At 39.7% G+C, this 14,458-nt stretch overlaps 1 protein-coding gene across 26 annotated transcripts in view; it reads right to left on the bottom strand.

Annotated features, from left to right (window-relative positions):
• The window catches only part of ANK3 (ankyrin 3), a 359,991-nt gene that overhangs the window by 125,455 nt on the left and 220,078 nt on the right, over positions 1-14,458 (bottom strand). For all 26 annotated transcript variants that reach the window (XM_065842855.2, XM_071811684.1, XM_071811695.1 and 23 more), the window contains 3 exons: positions 12,718-12,816; positions 9,001-9,186; positions 7,111-7,209 (listed from right to left, as the gene is read on the bottom strand). In XM_065842855.2, the coding sequence (XP_065698927.1) occupies positions 7,111-7,209; positions 9,001-9,186; positions 12,718-12,816 (384 nt within the window). The remainder of the gene's footprint in view (positions 1-7,110; positions 7,210-9,000; positions 9,187-12,717; positions 12,817-14,458) is intronic.

The raw sequence follows: 14,458 nt of genomic DNA, 5'->3' as shown, positions 1-14,458 counted from the left end.
CAGAGAAACACTTGGGGGAAGCAAAGGGGAAAACAAGAGAGAGGCCAGGTCTCTATTCAGATTCCAATTTTGCCATTTAGCTATTTGAGATTTTACTGGCAGACAACAATATGAGGTAATAATTCTGCTGGCTGCAAGTTCTGACTCTGGAACAGATAAAGAGATGCACTATGTGAATGCTTGAATAATTGCACGCTGTAGTTTAGGGCAAGCAGCTTGTTTTTGGCCAATATTATGTTATGCCAAGGCTTAAAGAATTATACCTAGATGCATCACCTGTATTACCCCTTCCCATCTCTCATCTGACAATTAAGAAAGTGAACTGAGAAGTGAATAAACCTCAGACATCATCATTAATGTTTCTGATGACAAAAGGTAAAGCAAGCAACTCAAACCTGAGTTGTTTGTACTTGTCACAAGAAACTAGAGATTTAAAAAATAAAAAGCTTCATAATATGTGCAGCTTAAGTGTAGGGTTATTAACACTAAACCTGTGCTATCAGCAAACAATATAGCCACCAAATGTAAGGTTCTGAATTCTTCAGTAAATCAACAGCATCTGCTCTCTTTTCATTCTATTTTTATCTGTTTGATCTTCTATAAATTTCTCCCTTTGTTCTTAAGATAGAAGAGTAAATCAGGAAACTTTTGAAGATGTTTTCCTGCAGTAATAAAGCTGAAATGTCTTCAAAATGCTGCCATTATAAAAAGTGGTTCAGATCTAGGATGTCTCTTCTTCTTGCCCTCACTGTTGAGATATCAAATGCTGGATAATATCTCAGGTAGAGCCCGTGACATGGAGATCCAACCTGTCATTCAACCAGAGAGTTAACAAATTCTACAGGCAACATGAAATATAACGGGTGAGAACAGTAACCTAAAACTATGCCATAAATGCTCGTAGGATTATGAACTAGCATTTAGCTTTTCCTCTCCACCTTGGCAGATTTCCTGGGGTATATGACATGAAAAATGAAACTGTATATAGCTCAAAGTGTGACAGATTAGATGCATGCAGTTGTTTTCTATACCTCACAACATTGTGGATGGCTGTTTTCTCCTTATCTCTCTCCCTCGCCTGCTGCAGCCATCACCCTCTCATACAGGGCCCTGTGCCTTTCGTCAGAGTCTCGCAACATCCAGAAGTATGATGAGTGAAGAGTAACCTGCTTTTCCATTCAGTGGCTTTTGCTTGTGCCTGCTCTGAGAAAGCACTAAACCCTTTCAGCTGATTGTTTCTATCTACAGCTTGACAAGAAAATTAAAAAAACTTGGAGTTGTGCTGTGCCAAGCAATAAGTCACCTACATTTCCCATCTGAAATGAGATCAGGTCCCCTCTGACACATGGGGTTTATCCATCACAGTTCCCCACAGTAGTCAGAATTACTCCATGCTATTGCACATTAGCAGCACAAATGGTTAGGAATTCGGAAAAAAAGTAGGGAAAAAACTTAAAATTGAGAGAGTGCAAGCACAGTATGTGTTGTAGATTTATTTTAATATATTTAGAAAATGAAGAACTCCCCCTGGTTTCTGGTACGATATGATGTCCTATGGGATTGCCTCTTTCTCCCATCAAACAGTCTGAGTTTACAAGCATAAGGTTGCTAATAAAAGGAAATATTTGCATTTCCAGTATCATACTGAGCTCTGAACCGTAGCTTTAAAAAAAAAAGCTCACAAGAAAATGGTAAAGCTCTCCTAGGTACACGCTACATTGTTTTAAATGCTGATTGACTGGCAGATCACGTAGGGACTGTGAAAACCCATTGACAGCATCTTTGGGACTACATAGAGCTTATATCCACCTCTTCCCAACCCTTCAGTGGTATGTAGTTTTAGTCACCAAAAATTTATGACTTTATCTTTGATTAAAAAAAAAAAAAACACACAAGATAAAACAGTTTCTTACTAAAATGCCAAAATGTTCAGATTCATTTGGAATTTACTAAGATTGTCCCTCTCGGCTCTCAAGTAAGAGCAGAATCTGGGAAGAGCTTAGTATTGACAAAGAATGTGTGAACAAAACAGAGGTTGAAAATAACCAAGCTGCTAAAGCAGGAATTTCCTATACAGTCTGGAAAATCCCTCCATCATTAGGGGTTCTTAGGGAAAGAGTATAATGTTCATTGGTGGTTGTCATATACTGGAACTGTCATGAACAATGCTGCATAGATATTACCACTATTACCTATACACTATGTACTGTGTATGGGAAGATCATCATATACAACTGTGCAGGTACATCAACACATTGTATATGAAAACACTTGATATTCTCTCCTTCTGTGTTTTTTCTGCAGTTCAGAACTCGAAGTACAACACAGACAAACCTCTGCAGAGAAAAGTCTTATATTCTAGTAGCAGTTATAGTGTTTACTGAGACTTGTTTATGACTTTCAGAAATTAAAGAAATCATAGGTACAAACACACAATCAAATGCTTTCCAGGAGACCTTACAACAGTGCATATTTTTTAGCTTTCTTCTTCTCTAGTTAATGAAAGTCTTATATTGTTCTAATTCAGTTCTTGAGTGCTTATATACTGATCTTTCTTCAGGCTTAAGATGGATAAAATGAATCCTAGAAGAAAAGGAGGAAAAGTATAGCAAGTTATGGCAAACTACCACTAGGGAAACAAAAATATGTTCCTTTCTTATGTTACTGTCACTTACATATTGCCTGCTCTTTTTGATGGGCTAATGGTGTTCCACTCCTTAGCCTCAGGGTCATCATTAATGCATGTTGTCCTCACACCACCCTCTCAAAATTACTAAATCCTTTCTCAGCCTTCCAGTAAGCAAACTTTCTGCAGGCGAAACTCAATCCCAGCGGAACAGAGATCTCCTCCAGAATAAGGAGTGCTGTGTATCAGGAAGGCTGTTCACAGGGTTGCATGCGGTTTTATGGCACAGTGACTACCTCTTGTTTGTTTTGGCAAGAAAAATATGTGGAGAGGTCATCTTCATGTAGAGGATTTCCCTTGATACCTGAATCTTCTGACTTGCTCAAACATGGAGAGGATGGTGGAGTCACAGAGATTTCTTTTAGCTCCTGCTCTGGAAACTGTAAAGAACAATTTCTTTCTTCCTTTCTAACCACTGTGCTCCTCAGAGGCAGGTGGAGCTTCAGAGGCATTTCCTCACTTGGGTTAGACAGATCTTTGCACTGGAAGATAATCTCAGACAGAAGAATGATTTTTGAAGACTCTGTGAACCCCCAAAAGATAATGTTTTCCTAACTATAATTCCCAGAAAATACAGTTTATTCAAAGCACCTTCCTCACCTCCCTGCTCTGCATAGTAGCCTTGGAGAAACACCACTTTGCACTTCCTTGTTGCTGAATTAGCACAGGGCAGTCTGGACATGCATCTCCGGCACAGCTGGCTGGGAACTGCAGCAGCTGGAACCGTCTGCCCTTCCCGCGCGCTGCTCCTGGGGACAGCCCAGCAGGACCTGAAGGGGAAAGGGCAGCCACTCTGCAAAGGGCTGATTTATAGCAAAAGAGCTTTCTTGCACAGGGTACCATGGGTATAATCAGACTGCTAATGAAACTGGTTTCTCATTCCTTCCAATGGCTGTCACTTGTTTTAGCACGCTTCTGGATACACCTTTCCAAGTCTTAGATATCAAAGTGCAAGGCAGTCTAGAGCAAATTTGAAGGGAGCAGTAGAGATAAAGGAGAAGAAATCCCTCTGTGACCTGCCCCTTTCCTCCAGCACCCCAGCCATCCTCAGGACGAGGATGACCTCATTTTGGTAAAGGAAGCCAAGCCCATGGCATGAAGTCCCTGCAGCAGCGCCCAGCTCCAGAAGCAACAGCCAGGCTGGAAGCACAGCAGTTTTCACTAAGCACATGGTTACCATATGCCAACAACAGATCTCCTGAACAGAAAGTCTGAAACAGGAGTGCCCACCTCATGGACTTCACTCCACCTTACTAATCACTAGGTTGGTAGTTCCAGAAGATGGGAAGTAGGTATCAAAATTATTAAAACTCTAGGTAACACATCAGATACAGTTTGATTCTAAGGTACAAGTGGGTGATAAGCAATATTTTTCTTAAAATAACAACAATTTTTCCTGTTGAAAAATTTAATAAAATAGATTGACTTAAAGGTCTTTGGTTTTCTTTCAGTTTGTAACGGGGATTTATCTACACCTCTCCAAAGTCAGGTGCCATTGCTGGCTAAAAGAACAGTGCCTGGAATTGTTGCAATCCTTCAAAGCTCAGGCAGCAACTGCACTTAAGTGTTTACCTAAGAAAGGACTCAGTTACCCTTTATTCTCTTCCTCTACTTCTTTAGTCCATACACGATTGCTTCCCAGTTAAGCAAGAGGAAAATACATGGTGATTCAATGAAAGGATTTCTTTAGCTTTGATGGGTTTCAGAGAAGCATAACCACACACGTGAATATGTACTACAGAAAAATGATAATGAATAGACATAAAACGCCTGTTACTTCTGCAATGCGTACCCTGCCAATAACTGTGACAGGTTTATTGCTGAGTTTGAGCCCAAGAAGTCAAGCAATTTGGAATGAGTATTTTTCCTTCATTATAATATGGAAAACTTCCAGCCCAAAAAGGAGATCCTGTTTCACTTGGACTATGGAGGTTCTTGGAACTGCCTCCCTGTAAACTGGTAGAATCAGGAGCATCACAAGCTGATATACTGAAATGATCTCCATGCATCCCACAGGGAACTTTCCACGTTGTGCCATCTTCCCTGCACTTACAGAAAAGAAAGCACAGATACAGAAGCGCTAATGCAGTTCAAAGAGGTGACATGAATTCAGTTGCTGGGCTGGAAGAGTGCAAACCAAAAGCAGGTACATTTCCAGGCCTCCCAACCTCAACAGTCAGCACGTAAAGAGGCTGGCAGGCTCTGTAACACCTGTAAGAGCCCCTGGAGCCATGACTATTTTTCTTAGATGCAGTGAAAAAAGGAAACAAGGGAGTATACCACAGCTGAGAGGCAGGCAGGTGTATACCAGCAGGGGTAAGGGGAGTAGCTGTTACTGCGTATCACTGGGGACATAACTTACTTACAGTACAGCATCATTGCTCACCCCCTACCCACACATCAAGAGCCATCAGCAAGCTCACATCCTTCCCTGCCTTCATTGCTGGAACATCTTTCTTCTGTGAGGTCTCTCAGAAATGCACTGAAAACACAGCAGCTGCAGAGATGTCCTTTGCCACAGGTCTGCCCTCCTTTCTCTTACAGCGTTTCACCAGCTCCTCTTTTCACCACACTTGCCATTTTCCTTAAGGCTTCAGGCTCTGCCTTCATCCTACACATCCATTCACATTTTTTCCACCTTTCTCCACCTTCACTACACCAGTGGTGGGAGCAGGCATTTATCCTGCCCTCGCATGTTTGTCTTCATGTCGCTTGGTCCACACGAGCATCTTCTGCTCCTCTAATCCTCTTCTCTTGTTCAAATATCATACCTGCCTAAACAGCTTAAGCATAAATTGAGAGATAGAGCAGTAATGTTGATTTGTATTTATTTAACAAGAACAAAGGAAAAATGGTTGGTGGTTTGCAAAAGCACAAAGTGCATTTGACACCCCCATCCTACAGTTCACTCCTACTTTTGGAAGCTACAGTACATACAGTATGATTTTAGTTGGGTTACAGCCCTTCCATATATTTGCTCTGTGCTTATCTGAGATTGTCAACAACTCAAATAAGGGTCCCTCCTCCAGAGAGGAGACAGCACATTGTAGATACAGATTACAGATATTATAGATTATAGATATTATAGATACAGAAGGCAATGAGGTCACAGTGAGCAGGCTGTGCCCATGGGCCATTTTTTAGTATCTGTTCTAGTAGTACCTCTACCTGTTTTGCAATTTGGATAATCAAGGATGAAGTAAGGGCTCTGTTACTTGGTGCTGATAATTGTACTTTATACTCAATTTGTACTGGTGCTTTGTTTGCCTCCATATTCACTGCTCTATCAGAATCTAACTCAGCTTTCTGTGAAGCGCTTTCATTACCTGCAGTCTGATAAGCACTAAAGAACAAAATTCAGCTCCATATTACTGTTATTTATGCTGCGATTCCTTCTGTCACAGCTACTTTATCCAGATTTGCAACCACCATACAGCAGAGATGTGCTCTGCGATTGCCCATGCCCAGTTCTCGCAAGCACAGTCCGTTTGGGAACCTGAGGCACAGCGTCAGCCCACTGCTCTTTCGGGCTGATGTCACTGCATCCGTGCTGCCCTGGCCATCTCAGCAGTCTGTCCCTCTCTGATGTGACAACTCATGGAGGGAGAACCTGGAATTTCCACATCTTGAAGAAGAAGGGGGGATGGTCTTACTACTTTGGATGTCCTCTCCATCAGTGCCCCTAATCCCGAACAGAGTTGCCAAAGCCTATTTATTATTTTATTAAAAGAATCATAGACAGATGATGTTCAGTGGTACTCGTACTAAATGCTGTTAATTGCTAACATTGCTAATCCCTAATCTTGTTTCCAAGTGAGAAAGTGTTGACATAAGACCACAGAACCCATTTGTCTTCCTTGCTCCTGTGATTAGAGCCTACCAAATACTGAATGCCAAAGCTTATGACCATGTGAAATGCCGCCATGGCTTCTGCCATACAGCTCCCGTTATTGACTCATCTCTATTTCTATACCTCATTTCATTTTCTAAGTCTCTGGTTTCTCAGATATCCTTTACGTATCATTTGACACTCGCATATGCAGAGAAGGCACAGCTGCTTTATTTGCTGGTACACCTGCACTTCATGTTCATTGGAAATAACTGCATATTGAGGACAACTCATCAGGGACAGGACTCCTGTCATATGTTAAAGCTACAGCTGAAAGCATTCCTCTCACTGAATCCCAGCCTACCTTTCGTAATACTGGAACTATGAAAATAGCAGCTCTTTCTGATTAAAACGGAAGTTTTCAAAGGAGAGGACTAGAGCTCAACTTCAGTTTATCAGCCCAGGGAAACCCCTTTACAGCATGTGGTCACAGAACAAGTCAGGCAAGAGCCATGTACCTTTCCACACCTTTGTGGAAAAAGTGTTTCAAAGTGATGGTTAAGCAAACTAAGCATAACTAAGGTTTCACACTTACCCTTGCAGTGAAGTCCACAGCAGCACCCCGATTTAACAGCAGTGTTGCTACATTGATATTTCCATAGTGAGCAGCTATGTGGAGGGGAGTGAACCCACTCTGGAAAAACAAAACAGAAACAAAACCAATAGATACTTATTTTTTTATATCTCATTGGTACTCAAAAATTTGTATCACATCACTGACAAAAGCTGGTAGTAGGAGTCTGCTGCACGTCACCATTCCAATTCTGTACTAGTTTTCACTCATTGACTTTTATTTATAGACTCTCAGAGAGTCTAAATAAAATCATATTGCTATGCAGGAGGAAAAAATTAACATAATTATTCTACAAGACTCAAAGTAGGATAACACTTTCCATTATTCCAGAAAAACAATAGCAAAACATTTGAGTATTAAAGCAACGACCTGTCTTTTATAAGAAATTAGTTTCTAATAACTAGAAATATCTAGTTGTTACCGGTATTATCTCAGTGTCACAAGTTAAATCTCTTAGAGATTCTTTGTAGGAGTTCAGATACAAGTCATTTAATGATATTTGCTAACTGTTTTTTATAAATTCAAAGTAGATGCAAATGAAAACAACATCAAAGATTATTTTAAATTATTAATGTGGATTTATTTTTTTTCAAGGGTTAGTACCATAAAGATCAGTCACCCACTGTGGGCAACCACACTGGTTTACGTTCAGACACCACAAGTTACCACCCTAATTAGAAGATGTCTTACTGATAAAATTACTTCAGTAACTTATTTTCACATTTAAGTAGTTTTACTTCCTTTTAAAATAATGCTAAAACATGCAGCAATTCCATCAGTCCTTATGGGAACTAGATGCATTTCTAAATTGTTAGCAAGCCATGCTAGCTGCCACTGCCTTGCTTTGGGAGTTTTGCAGATAGAAAACCACTCTCAGACCATTCTGTTTGCTGACACCATCAAGGTAAGTGTCATGCAGAAGCCTAAAATCAGACCTGGATGCACAATATGACAGGGTTGTCTGCAGCTCTTGACACATCTAATAAACATATGCTCCACGAGAATCCCTGAAAACTCGATCTTACATAATATGGCTCTTTTATGATGGCAGTTAGTTCCCAAGGTGCTTACTCTTACTTTTAAACCCTAGTTTCAGCTGCAGAAAGCCCTGGTATCTAAACTACAGTCTTCTCTAGCACATGCTACTTCACTTCATCTAAAGCAGGTATCTATCCTATAAAAGGCGATGCAAAAAGGAGGAGGAAGAAATGATGCAGCAGCACTAAGTCATGAAGGAGTGATGATGCATATATATATTTATATATACCTCTGTTGTTCTATTCACCATCATCTAGGTTAACACATTTGGAAGCAAAGAGGGGGAAAAAATGAACGGTTAGTTCACCACTGGTGATATGGATGCAAAAAGCCTCATGATTGCTATGTGGCACGGCAGCTCAGACGACAGCACAATCGGCACATAAAGGAAGCTCGACTGAATGGAAGCTGAATGATTGAGTATTTTGAATGTTAATTGTTACATGTTTACCAAGTTCTTCAAGTAGCAATTGTGTAAACAACTAATCAAATTAATTAATTGCACAATACCTATCACACACCATTGCAGGAGTGGCTTTCATTCCCAAGAGAATAACTTTAACAATATTTTGCTTATTATTTTCCATTTGCAAAGTTTATACAGGAGAAATTAACCCTGATTAAAACAAAAAGGGAATAAGGGAGAAAGAGGCAAAGAAAGCAAATGAAACATTATTCTTCATTACACACTATAGAAGAAAGTTATGTGTAACTGCAGCAAAATACTTCACACTAAGGAAGACCTTCACTGGATGTAATACACACGTGGTCAGAACTTTACATCACCAAACCTTGTTGCTTTTTACAACTAACCTTTGACTCCACATCAGCGTTGTGGTCGTTCTGCAGGAGCAGAGCTGCTGCCTTTGTGTCGTCCTTGCGAGCAGCGATGTGAAGGGCAGGAAGACGGACTTTTCCCTTCGTATCATTTTCCAGCAGCAGTGAAACCACCTGGTCGTGACCTTGCTGCAAAGCTACTGCCAAAGGCGTGAAGCCGTCCTGCAACATACAACGGGGACTCTCAACACGTGTTCCAGGCTCCCCAGGGAATGGAAATAGGAAGGGAAGAGATCTCAGCATTAGTAACAGCACTGGCTCAAATTCAAACGTGAAGTGTAACACAGTGCAAATTAAAAGTATTCTGCAATGTCACCGAAATTGGAGTAAAGTGCTGGTGAACTAGGTCCCAAATGCTCAAAACACCTTTCTGGCAGCCCAAACTTAAACATAAAATAATAAGACAGGGAAACAAAAATGACCGAGACTATATTAAAAAAAAAAAAAACAAACCTGTGAAATTATTCACAAATTAACAGTTACATAAATATGTGCATAACAGACTGTATAACTATGTAAAAAAGATATAAATAGCTGAAATACTAAAACTACAATTGTTAATGATCTCCAGAGCAAATTATCACCCAGGTCCACCCCGCCCCGCTACAGATGATGTTTTTTAAGAGAGAGAAAACAACCAACCAGCCAACTACAACAACAACAAAACCCCCAACACTTCAACTCTGTCCTCTGATATATTTTACATGTGGATTTAAAATCTAATAATATTTGAGTAGAAATACCACATTCTCCCAATATACCAGTTATTTTACTACAACTTCCATTTATGAAAATGTGTATAGGTGTGATGGACAATCCTCTTACAAACAGAAATTATCTCTTTTCAGACTAGCAAATAGTCCAAGTAGTACAGACTAAGACACCTGAAGAACTGAAGATTCTTGTTTAACAGATTTTAGAGTGGATTCTTCAAACGTGTGAAAAGTACAGTTTGAGATTTTTTAAAATAATTTTTTATGGATTCATATAAAACTGAGGAATGAAAGAGTTGCCACTTAGATTCTGCTTCTGCCCAAACATTTAAACAGCATTCCAGTTCAGGAACACATTCAGCTTTGCACAAGATAATACCCATACATCACTCAAAAAAATCACAAATGAAAATTACTCTACGGACTTTTTATTACATTTTACTCTCAACAGATATATCCAAAGCTTATATTACCAAACTTCATTGCAGTTTAGTAGATAAACACCTTCTTTCACTTTTCAACTACTTCTGTCATGGTGAAACTGTGTAAGTGGGATACAGAAGTGTATCAATGACATAGTATGAGAATCTACATTATTCTATGTCAAAAGTGCAGAGTTCAAGTGTTAACTTTTTAACTTTCAGAAATAAAAGTAATGTTTTCTAATAAGGAATTGCTCTCTCTGGCTTACCAAAGAGTACCTCTATTTTGCATAAGAAACAGAAAGAGTTCTGAAAAAAGAGCATTTTTTCAAAATTTTGGAAGGGGAAAGAAAAAAAGAAAGAAAAAAGGAAGAAAATCACAGAAACTCCTTGGTTCCTTGCATCCTAACAAGCTTGTTTGTTTGTTTTAAGCTCATTTATCTACAGCCTTCCTCTTTTCCTCTGTCTCTCCACCCTCCAGCAGCAGAGAGGGCTCTGGGCTGTGGTCCCAGGTGTGAGCAGCTCTGGGGAAGAAACAACCAGGCAGCCTCAGACTATGGGCAGAGGGGTGTGAAAAATGCTGTGTAGCTCTGAAGGCCACAAAACTCCATGAGCATCCACATAAGAGGGCCCTGGCAATATAGCTACACTGAACCTGCAGAGAGAGGCTCTTACCTGGAGAAACCCCAAGTGTGACAGCTCCTGCCCTGGTGACCCTGAGACTCTGGCTGCCGTAGAATAGTGGATAGGAAGTGGACAAATGGGTGGGAGCACTTTGTTTCAACACCAGCATAGCTACTGTCCCCTGTACCCTCAGGTTCCTGACTCCAATGAGAGCTGCCCAGCATTTCGGTGTATGCAGAGATCACTTCACCGAGGCCAAGCAAAGTGCAACCAAGAGTATTAGCTCCAACAAGAACGCATTTCCACCACATGCTCTCTGAAGATGGCAACTCACAAAAAGCAATTGCAAGCAAGTATTGTGGTGTCAGTACTATATTTAGCAACTGCACTTTAAAACATAAGGCAAAACCAAACTCGAAAAAAACTAACCAGAAAAAAAAAAAAAACCACATCTTTGTTAAAGAGGTTTATTTTGAATATTTAGCTAAGTAGCAATCATTTAATAACAAAGGCTTTTGCACTCAGAAAGATAAAGATAAATCAGATTTATATTAAAACTTGGACTGAGAGAAGATTAAAAACGTGCCCATAAACAAGTATGGTAATAAAGGTAACATAGTTTTGTATAGTCTGGTATCTTCAGTGGAATTCTCCATGGATAAAATTAGGTTGCATCTTATTATCAAGTTGAGTTGGAGAAAAGCTCAACCTGCACTGACATCCAATGCTCAAAGGACAAATAATATCAGAGAAAAATAACCAACTACCCATACACAATTTTTTAAAATTCTAGTTTCAGAAAGTCATACAGTGGCAAGCAGATTTTTGAATGCCTGAATCTACCGTAAATCTCTGGGAGTCCTGTGACTTCGATGTTTCCAAGTTTTTACACAGAAATAAAAGTTAATGTTCTGAAAACTGCAGTTTTCAGATTTTGAAAACATATTGTTGATCCATTAGTGATTAATTCTTACAGTGCTGAATTCAGAAGAGGCCATACACGCATCATTATACAGTGATACTATGAGGTATAGTGGTGCAATAAAATAACTTTGCATTTCATATTTTGCAAAAAGTAGGACTTTTTCAAATAACCATTATTTCCTTCATGGATTCAGTTCAGACAGAGCAACCATAATTTAATAAATATTAGAGAGAGCACATATTGAAATACTTTTTGGTATTTTATTCTGGCAAAATCTTGAAATTAGGCCAAATGAAAATTCGTCAGATTAAAAACCTCTCTCAATGCAGTACATTTATTACTATTAATATATCTGCTATTTCTTTTTCCTTCCAAGTTGCCTTATTTGAGTTAGAATTACTTTTTAAAGCAAGAAATCAAAAGTGTTCTTCTAGAAAGCTTAGAGAACACCTTCAAGGATGGACCTCGCATCTTTCTGTCAGCTTGAAATGGTCATTGCAGGACCAGATGGGATAACGAGGTGCTGCAGAGAGGGTATCAACAGGGCAATAAATGCAGTTCAGAAAATGCTCCATGCATTGAGTAACCCTGGGTTTTCCCTGATACCCCAGGGCTGTCTCCAAAGCACAGATAAACGGTGTTCTTGCTTTATGGTTGCCCTCCACATTATTCACTATTTTTAATGAGCACAGAGAACTTCCGTATTATGCACACAGCTCCCTGTCTGAGCACTTAACCTAAAAGATTACTAGTTCTGACTAAGAACATGTTTATTTTTAGAACTCTTTCTAGTTAAAGTCTTTTTTAATTTTAGAAATGGCAAGAGCAAGAGATGGTTTAAATTACTGAAAAGCCAATAACTCAGTATTCATTAGCACACTCTTTGGAGAGATAACTTTATGTTGGCCTTTAATTTTGTATTTAGAAGACTACTCTGATATAAGTTGGCAAGAATCACTGCTGAAGCACATTTTACTTTGTTCATAAAGTGTGAAATGAAAACTTTTACCTCTGTGGCAAGGCTTTGACTGGCACCATTGTCAAGAAGAAACTTAACAACCTCCAGGTGGTTTTCTTGGGCTGCCATATATAGTGGAGTGAAACCATTCTGAAATAGGAAAACAAGAGTGTAAACACTTCACGAACATCTCACACATACTTCAGATCTGCCAAACCCTGGTAGATCTGGAGGGAACCAAATAAACTGCACGCACACACATCAGTTAATGGTGTGATCTCCCTTGATTTAAGTGAAGGTAGAGGATAAGAGAAGGGTAATATTTAAAAGGACACAGAAGAATCTTTTGGCTGATACAGATACAGTTCTCACAGCTAATCAAGACTCTTTTCTTTTACACCTGTTGTGAAGTCAAACTGCAAAACATTCTGGACAGACTTTTTGGTAGAGATGAGTTGTGATTCCCAATAAATGCAGCCACAGCCGTGGAAATGCAAAATGGGACAGACAAGCACAATGCACGTCTGTAGCGAAAGCAAGAGCAATGGCTCTTCAGAATACTTCCTTTTTTTTTTTTCTTTCCATTAGCTTTGACTTCTCCTTCACTTGTGCCGGCTGCTTATGCCTTCTGTCTCCTCAAAGAGCTCCCTTCTGAGCACAGCTTGCCTGTGGTCACTGGGCTACTTCAGATTTCAGGCACCAGGAGATCTGAGGATCATTGGTTCCCAGTAGTTTGAGACTGAGGTTTATCAGTGCTTCTGACCACATTAGAGCATTTCTCTAATTATGTCTAAGTGAGTGATTTCAATCAATACAATACAAGTATTAAAGGCTGCAGGGTTTAACTCATTCTTTGGCAAGTGCTTTCCTTTTACAGTCAATGTTTTTGTCTTTGCATTAACTATATATAGGTCATAGCCTTTAAGGACTTGAATTTTTGGGGACTAACATTAAGACAATGTATTTTTCCCTATTGTTCTAAGCATTTGTGAAATTCACAGCTTTGACGTCACTTACAAAACCAAAACAGTGAAATGAAGTAATGAAACCTGTCCTGGGTTCAAGATACCTCTAAAGGAATTCATAAAAGTTGCTGATTTACACCTGAAATTGCTTGGCTTTCATATAGTACAGCACATGTCTCAGTCCAACAGAATTGTGAACTGGTGATAAATACATTTTATATTAATAACTTAAAATATCCATATAGTATTGACTGAGCAGTTTGATACTGCTGAAGCAACCAAAGCAGCATCAGCAATAAGAACAATCCCTTTCTCTTCTGCTCTATCATGATAAATGTTTTTACCCTTCATACTCCAGCACTACTCTTTGCCAGACATACTGCTGCTAGATTTTGCTAGATTCCTTTCTTTCTTGCAGTAGCATGGCTGATGATGCCATCAAACATTTTGGCCAGGAGGTCACTCAGGTTTCAGTGGGCTCTGTTAGGACCCTGTCTTTCCTCTCACTACCTCACACCTTTGGGATTTCTGTGAACCTCTGACTTCTCTGAAGAAAACTTCACACACAATCAGCTGCAATGGGGCCAGCAGCCTCCCTCGACAGCTACTCCCCAAGGTCCCCCCAGACCTCTCACTCTACCACACACCACTTCTGGCAATTACTCCAGACAATGGGGAGGACAAGGAAGAAAGGCAACACAAAATCAGATAGGAGGTAAAGCGTAGTTAAAAGTAACAGATAAACCAGAAGATTTCACCTGGCTTAAATAACAGAAATGTTCAGGACGTGCTTCCATCTGAGTGGGTTTGGCTGAGACAGCACCAGC

The sequence above is a fragment of the Patagioenas fasciata genome, chromosome 8 (genome assembly GCF_037038585.1).
Source record: "Patagioenas fasciata isolate bPatFas1 chromosome 8, bPatFas1.hap1, whole genome shotgun sequence".
Lineage (NCBI taxonomy): Eukaryota > Metazoa > Chordata > Aves > Columbiformes > Columbidae > Patagioenas > Patagioenas fasciata.
This window is presented reverse-complemented; position numbering and strand designations above follow the sequence as displayed.